Source organism: Littorina saxatilis, linkage group LG6 (assembly GCF_037325665.1).
Source record: "Littorina saxatilis isolate snail1 linkage group LG6, US_GU_Lsax_2.0, whole genome shotgun sequence".
Taxonomy (NCBI): domain Eukaryota; kingdom Metazoa; phylum Mollusca; class Gastropoda; order Littorinimorpha; family Littorinidae; genus Littorina; species Littorina saxatilis.
In genome coordinates, this window is record NC_090250.1 from 6,187,853 (window position 1) to 6,195,352 (window position 7,500).

Genomic DNA, 7,500 nt, shown 5'->3' on the forward strand with positions numbered 1-7,500 from the left:
CCACGCCCACAAACTGTCAACAGAAAATGGTCACTGGTAACTTTACTCTTGTTTGTTTTTGTAAAATTCGCATTATATGGTCTTTTTGTCTGTGTGTTTGTCTGCCAATCTGTGTGTTTGTCTGTGTCTATCTGTCCATGTGTCTGTGTATCTGTCTGCCTTGTCCGTCTGTCTGTCTGTCTTTAGGTTGGTTGGTTGGTTTGTTTGTTTGTTTGTTTGTTTGTTTGTTTGTTTGTTTGTTTGTTTGTTTGTTTGCCAGTGCAGAAAACAATCTTCAGCTCAATAGCAACAAAACTGAAGCTATCCTAATAGGCACTACATCCAAACTCTCCAAAGCCACCTCCGACTCTCTTCAACTCTCTGACTCTTCTGTCCCTCTGTCTTCTGCTGTCAAACACCTCGGAGTCACTCTAGACAACACCCTTTCCATGAAACAACACATCTCTTCTGTCTCTCGCACCTGCTACTTCCAACTCCGCCGCATCGCCACTATCCGCAAGTACCTCACCACAGATGCTACCGCCAAACTGGTCACTTCCACCATTCTCTCACGTCTGGACTATTGTAACTCTCTCTTGGCGGGTCTTCCCTCTTCTTCTATCTCTCGTCTCAAACGCATTCAAAATAGCTCTGCCCGTCTTGTCTTACGAAAAAAAAAGAGAGATCACATCACCCCCCTCCTAAATCAGCTCCACTGGTTGCCCGTTCCTGCCCGTATCACCTACAAAATCAACACTCTCACCTACAAATGCCTCCATGGTCTCGCCCCTGCCTATCTCTCCGACTCTCTCTCTCTCTATGTCCCTTCACGAGCACTCAGATCATCTGCCGACTCCCTCAAGCTCAACATCCCCCACACCAAACTCAAAACAGCAGGTCAACGCTCATTTTCTTTCCAAGCACCTAGCCAATGGAACACACTACCTCTCCCCCTCCGTCAACAACAGTCCCTCGAATCATTCAAATCTGCACTCAAGACATTCCTTTTTTCCAAATAATCCATGCATTCTACACTGCCCACCCCATCCCACCCTGAATAACTGTACATATTTTAATGGTTGATGGTGTGTGTGTGTGCTAGTGACTTTAAGTCTCCGTGTGTGTGAGTGAGTGTATGTGCGCCTTGAGTCGCCTGTTGGTGAGATATGTGCGCGTTATAAATATTCGTATTATTATTTATTATTAGGTATTGTCTGCATATCTGTGTGTCTATCTTTGTTTTTGTCTGTGTGTCTTTGTGTCTTTGTGTCTGTCAAACACACACACACACACACACACACACACACACACACACACACACACACACACACACACAAGCTCATACCTGACTGTCCAGTCCCAGTAGGATGACCATGAGGAAGAAGAGAATTGACCACAGGGGGGACAGCGGCATCTGAGACACGGCCTTGGGGTAGGCGATGAAGGCAAGGCCAGGACCTGAAACATCACGTGCAACCTTCATCACATGACGCACAGTGCTATGTTTAGATCTTGGAAACAAAGGGCAGTAAGCGATGAAGGCAAGGCATCCCACCACGTGCAACCTTCATCTCATGACGCAGAGTGCTATGTTTAGATCTTGGAAACAAAGGGCAGTAAGCGATGAAGGCAAGGCATCCCACCACGTGCAACCTTCATCTCATGACGCAGAGTGCTATTTTAAGATCTTGGAAACAAAGGGCAGTAAGCGATGAAGGCAAGGTGTGAAAGGCGCCACGCTAAATCCTATGTCACATCCATCTTTTAAATTATGTTAGTCCAAATCTGTTCCAGATCCAGCTTTTTGTTGTTGCTCTTTTTTGATCAGTAAAGTTTTACAAGTTTGATAGTTTTTAGGTTTTATTTAGTTATTAATTTTACACCAAATATGTGTAAAATAGATTCAAGGTTTATTCAGAATATGTAGGAACATTTTGCTGTAAGAATCTTGTGCGCTTCCTGTTCCGGCGCTTCCGGTCTGCCTTTTTCTTCTAAGCATGAGCCACAGTTTTTTGTTCCATCAATATCAGCCATAAACATGACGCACAAAGGCCATCATTGGGTAAATATTGTTTAATTTGTTTCTATTGTTAATTTTCTGTTCAGGAATAATTATATTTGTCTTGTAGTAGGGAAATTTTTTTTATTGTTTTGTACGTTTTTTGATACGGCCTTTCACCATGTGGTGTTTCCGTATTCGCCATGATGTGCGCACTTTTACAAAGTTCATTTTACTGTTTAATTAGAGGTTAGTGTGTCAAATTCAAGTAAGAGTGGTATTTTGAACATGTCTGTTTTTCATCTAAAGTGTATGGAAATGCATTCGTGCCAAAGATAACGCTGCATAGGTATTTTGTTTTTAACAATTTTTTAGACAACAGTATGCCCACCTGTGATTCAGAATAAGTTTTTTGGTTTGTTTTGTTATCCCTTTTAGTGTTAAAGTGTGTAAGAGATGAAAGTAATGGTCAGAGCTCTTTTTCCAAGTTGGTAGAATTCTTATTGTCTCCCTTTAAGTATAACAGAATAGTTTCCCAAATGACAAGTGTCATAGGTTGTTTCCCTTTGTTTTTGTAGTGTCAGTGTAATGTTAGTAGTTCCTGTTCATTATTAGTATGGTTGAGTGATTGTTATGTCACATTGGTTTCAGTTTGACGGTGCAGTATGTTGGAACTACAGTTGATTAAACATCACTTCAACTACTCATCAGTTCTGCCAGGCTTTGTTTTGTGCGGCTGTGACACACAGGCATCCCACCACGTGCAACCTTCATCACATGACGCGGAGTGCTATTTTAATATCTTGGAAACAAAGGGCAGTAAGCGATGAAGGCAAGGCATCCCACCACGTGCAACCTTCATCACATGACGCGGAGTGCTATTTTAATATCTTGGAAACAAAGGGCAGTAAGCGATGAAGGCAAGGCATCCCACTACGTGCAACCTTCATCACATGACGCAGAGTGCTATTTTAATATCTTGGAAACAAAGGGCAGTAAGCGATGAAGGCAAGGCATCCCACCACGTGCAACCTTTATCACATGACGCAGAGTGCTATTTTAAGATCTTGGAAACAAAGGGCAGTAAGCGATGAAGGCAAGGCATCCCACCACGTGCAACCTTCATCTCATGACGCAGAGTGCTATGTTTAGATCTTGGAAACAAAGGGCAGTAAGCGATGAAGGCAAGGCATCCCACCACGTGCAACCTTTATCACATGACGCAGAGTGCTATGTTTAGATCTTGGAAACAAAGGGCAGTAAGCGATGAAGGCAAGGCATCCCACCACGTGCAACCTTCATCACATGACGCAGAAACTGACAAAGGGAAGTAAGCGTCCTGAATGCATACGACATGTGCAACATAAGTAAGTTCGATATGAACAAGAGAAATTCATCCTCAGAAAAGCTTACAGGTTCTTCGTTTCATTTGCGATGCTTTAGTTCTATTAACCTATCTCCTTGCTTGTTCAAGGTTCATACTTTGCTTTGTGCGTACTTGCACTTGTTTGTGGGGTTTTTGTTTAAAGAGATTGATTGTAAAGTGAGATACATGCTGTAAGTTTGGCCTCAATCACGATGAACCCTTTCCGTATAGACTCGGGGACAACAACCTGTTTGATTTCTTCTTAAAGCCGAACATCCGTCTCCGGGAGACCAAGCCTTGTTATAGTAAAAGGCCACAGAGCTGCATTTAGCGTTGCCAGCACAAGAAACTAGAGCTACACCCGCCGCGAGCCGATATGGCCGTTAAAAAGATAGATGGTGAAGGGGGATAACTGCTATCATTTTAGCCTCAATCACGATGAACCCTTAACTAACCAGACTCGGCGACAACCTGTTTGATATGTTCTTTAAGAGATAAATGGTGAAGGGAGATAGGGCTGGGTGTTGGGGTGGGGGTCCTGGGTTCTGAAAGCCCCCTCCCCCCATCCTTTATCCAGCAAAAGTAATTTTTTTCTCAAGGAAAGACCCAAAATACCCATTTCAAATCCTAAATTTCAACAGCATCAGACCCTGTATCCCTGAACTCGTTGTGGCCTGTTTTTCTTTCACGCAACGTGTAGCGGGCTAGAATAATCTGCAGTGCGTCGTCTGTCCTGCTGAAGTTACATAGGTGAGCGCCGGGCCTTACCGGACTCGGCGACATCCTTCACGCTCCTGCCCTGCAGCTGGGCCATGTAGCCCAGGATGGTGAACACGATGAAGCCAGCGAAGAACGACGTGACGCTGTTCACCAGGGCAAAGATCACAGAGTCCCTGCAACGACACCACATTCACACATTACACAGAACAAAAGATAAGGCCAGCGGAGAACAGAGTCCCTGTAACAATATGACGTCCACACATTACACAGAACAAAAGATAAGGCCAGCGGAGAACAGAGTCCCTGTAACAATATGACGTCCACACATTACATAGAACAAAAGATAAGGCCAGCGGAGAACAGAGTCCCTAGCTGTAACAATATGACGTCCACACATTACACAGAACAAAAGATAAGGCCAGCGGAGAACAGAGTCCCTGTAACAATATGACGTCCACACATTACACAGAACAAAAGATAAGGCCAGCGGAGAACAGAGTTCCTGTAACAATATGACGTCCACACATTACACAGAACAAAAGATAAGGCCAGCGGAGAACAGAGTCCCTGTAACAACATGACGTTCACACATTACACAGAACAAAAGATAAGGCCAGCGGAGAACAGAGTCCCTGTAACAACATGACGTTCACACAATTACAGAGAGAGAAAAAAATTAGGCCAGCGAAGAACAGAATCCCTGTACCAGCACCACGTTCCCTAATTTGCATTTCATAGTTTCCAAAATATCTACTTCCTCTAGCAAATAATGAAAACCAAACACACGTACACGGGTACATGAGGAAGTAGACCAACTATTGAGGTGATACCCTCCTCACTGCCAGGTTACAATTAGTCACAGAATGTACTGTACCTTAATCGAGAAAAAAAACTAATTACTTCATTCATTAGCGATCGGTCAAGAAAAAAGACGCATGAAGCAATTGAAAACTGCTAATGTCGTACGCAACAGCTTAGTTTATCTCCACCTTAATGCTAAAATAAAACAGAAAGCAAAGTTGCCACAGGGTGACATACACCCACCTGTAGGAGTTGTGCTTAAACTTGTTGTAGCTTCCCAAAGCGGTAAGCGTTCCGAGAGCGATGGAGGAGGAAAAGAAGATTTGTGTACCTGCATCCACCCACACCTGTTGGTTGGGAAAATGAAATAATAAAGAAAAATTGTGATGCAGATTCAACACGTTTTGTTGTTTTGTTTTGTTTTAGCAAGTAATTACTTACATGTTCAAGGCGAGGGTCTATCTCATTCTCATATCGGATTTGTTTCTCAGTACATGATTTTTACCATCAATCTGTATCCTTCCCATCTCGTGCCCTCTCTCTCTTCCGCCTCCCTACTCCCATACCCAACCACCTCTCTCTCTCTCTCTCTCTCTCTCTCTCTCTCTCTCTCTCTCTCTCTCTCTCTCTCTCTCTCTCTCTCTCTCTCTCTCTCTCTCTCTCTCTCTCTCTCCCCCCCTCTATGTCTCCCTCTTTCTCTTTTTACATTTAGTCAAGTTTTGACTAAATGTTTTAACATAGAGGAGGAATCGAGACGAGGGTCGTGGTGTGTGTGTGTGTGTGTGTGTGTGTGTGTGTGTGTGTGTGTGTGTGTGTGAGAGTAGAGCGATTCAGAGTAAACTACTGGACCGATCTTTATGACAATTTTCATGAGAGTTCCTGGGTATGATATCCCCAGACGTTTTTTTCATTTTTTCCATAAATGTCTTTGATGACGTTATATCCGGCATTTTGTAAAAGTTGAGGCGGCACTGTCACACCCTCATTTTTCAATCAAATTGATTGAAATTTTGGCCAAGCAATCTTCGACGAAGGCCGGACTTTGGTATTGCATTTCAGCTTGGAGGCTTAAAAATTAATTTATGACCTTGGTCATTAAAAATCTAAACATTGTAAATAAAATTATTGTTTTATAAAACGATCCAAAATTACGTTTATCTTATTCTTCATCATTTTCTGATTCCAAAAACATATAAATATGTTATATTTGGATTAAAAACAAGCTCTGAAAATTAAAAATATAAAAATTATGATTTCCGACATCGATTTAAAAACAATTTCATCTTATTCCTTGTCCGTTCCTGATTCCAAAAACATATAAATATGATATGCTTGGATTAAAAAAACGTTCAGAAAGTTAAAAAGAATCGAGATATAGAAAAGCGTGCTATCCTCCTCAGCGCAACCGCCACCGCGCTTTTCTGGATTGTTAATTTCACTGCCTTTGCCACGAGCGGTGGACGAGTGTACGGTCTTGCGGAAAAAAATGCAATGCGTTCAGTTTTATTCTGTGAGTTCGACTGAGCTTGACTAAATGTTGTATTTTCGCCTTACGCGACTTGTTTCATCTCTCTTCCTCTCTCTCCCCTCGCTATCACACTCCGCCTCGTTCCTTTCTTCACAAAAACGGGTCATAGAACACTCTTCCTATCTCCACCTCCCACCAGACCTACACCCCCCACCCCACGAGTGATTTTCCCATGGAGAGGGAACACAGTCATGCAGTGTACTGACCTCCACCTCGCCCAGCTTGGTGAGGTTGGGCTTCAGGTAGAACTCCACTCCCTGCTTGGCCCCGGGCAGCAGGGCGTTACGGATCAACAAGATCAACATGAAGATGTAGGGAGAAGTGGCCGTCACGTACATTACCTGGGACACACAATATGACAGGACGTCACGTACATTACCTGGGACACACAATATCACAGGGCGTCACGTACATTACCTGGGACACACAATATGACAGGGCGTCACGTACATTACCTCGGACACACCATATCATAGGGCGTCTTTCTTTCTTTATTTATTTGGTGTTTAACGTCGTTTTCAACCGTTCAAGGTTATATCGCGACGGACACAGGGCGTCACGTACATTACCTGGGACACACAATATCACAGGGCGTCACGTACATTACCTGGGACACACAATATCACAGGGCGTCACGTACATTACCTGGGACACACAATATGACAGGGTGTCACGTACATAACCTGGGACACACAATATGACAGGGTGTCACGTACATTACCTGGGACACACAATATCACAGGGTGTCACGTACATTACCTGAGACACACAATATTACAGGGCGTCACGTACATTACATGGGACACACAATATTACAGGACGTCACGTACATTACATGGAAGACATAATATTACAAGGCGTCACGAACATTACCTTGGACACCGAGAGACAGGTCAGTAATTATAACATGACGTCACGTACATTACTGGGGACACCGATCAAAATCATTACAGCATTACGATATAGGGAGACGTAGCTGTCTCGTACATTACATGAGACACCGCGAGACAGGTCAAAAATGATTACATGACATTACGGATCAACATAAATATATAGGGGGAGTTAGCAATCACGTTCATTACACGAAAACAAGCAGACGTAGGTCAA

The 7,500-nt window shown here is 43.3% G+C and overlaps 1 protein-coding gene across 1 annotated transcript in view; it reads right to left on the bottom strand.

The window, feature by feature from the left end:
* Positions 1-7,500, bottom strand: part of LOC138968368 (sodium- and chloride-dependent GABA transporter 2-like) — a 68,113-nt gene that overhangs the window by 8,230 nt on the left and 52,383 nt on the right. The window contains exons 5-9 of the mRNA XM_070340927.1: positions 6,600-6,734; positions 5,109-5,212; positions 4,113-4,237; positions 1,325-1,437; positions 1-13 (exon numbers count right to left, since the gene is read on the bottom strand). The exon at positions 1-13 is cut by the window's left edge and continues 125 nt beyond it. Coding sequence (XP_070197028.1) covers positions 1-13; positions 1,325-1,437; positions 4,113-4,237; positions 5,109-5,212; positions 6,600-6,734 — 490 coding nt within the window. The remainder of the gene's footprint in view (positions 14-1,324; positions 1,438-4,112; positions 4,238-5,108; positions 5,213-6,599; positions 6,735-7,500) is intronic.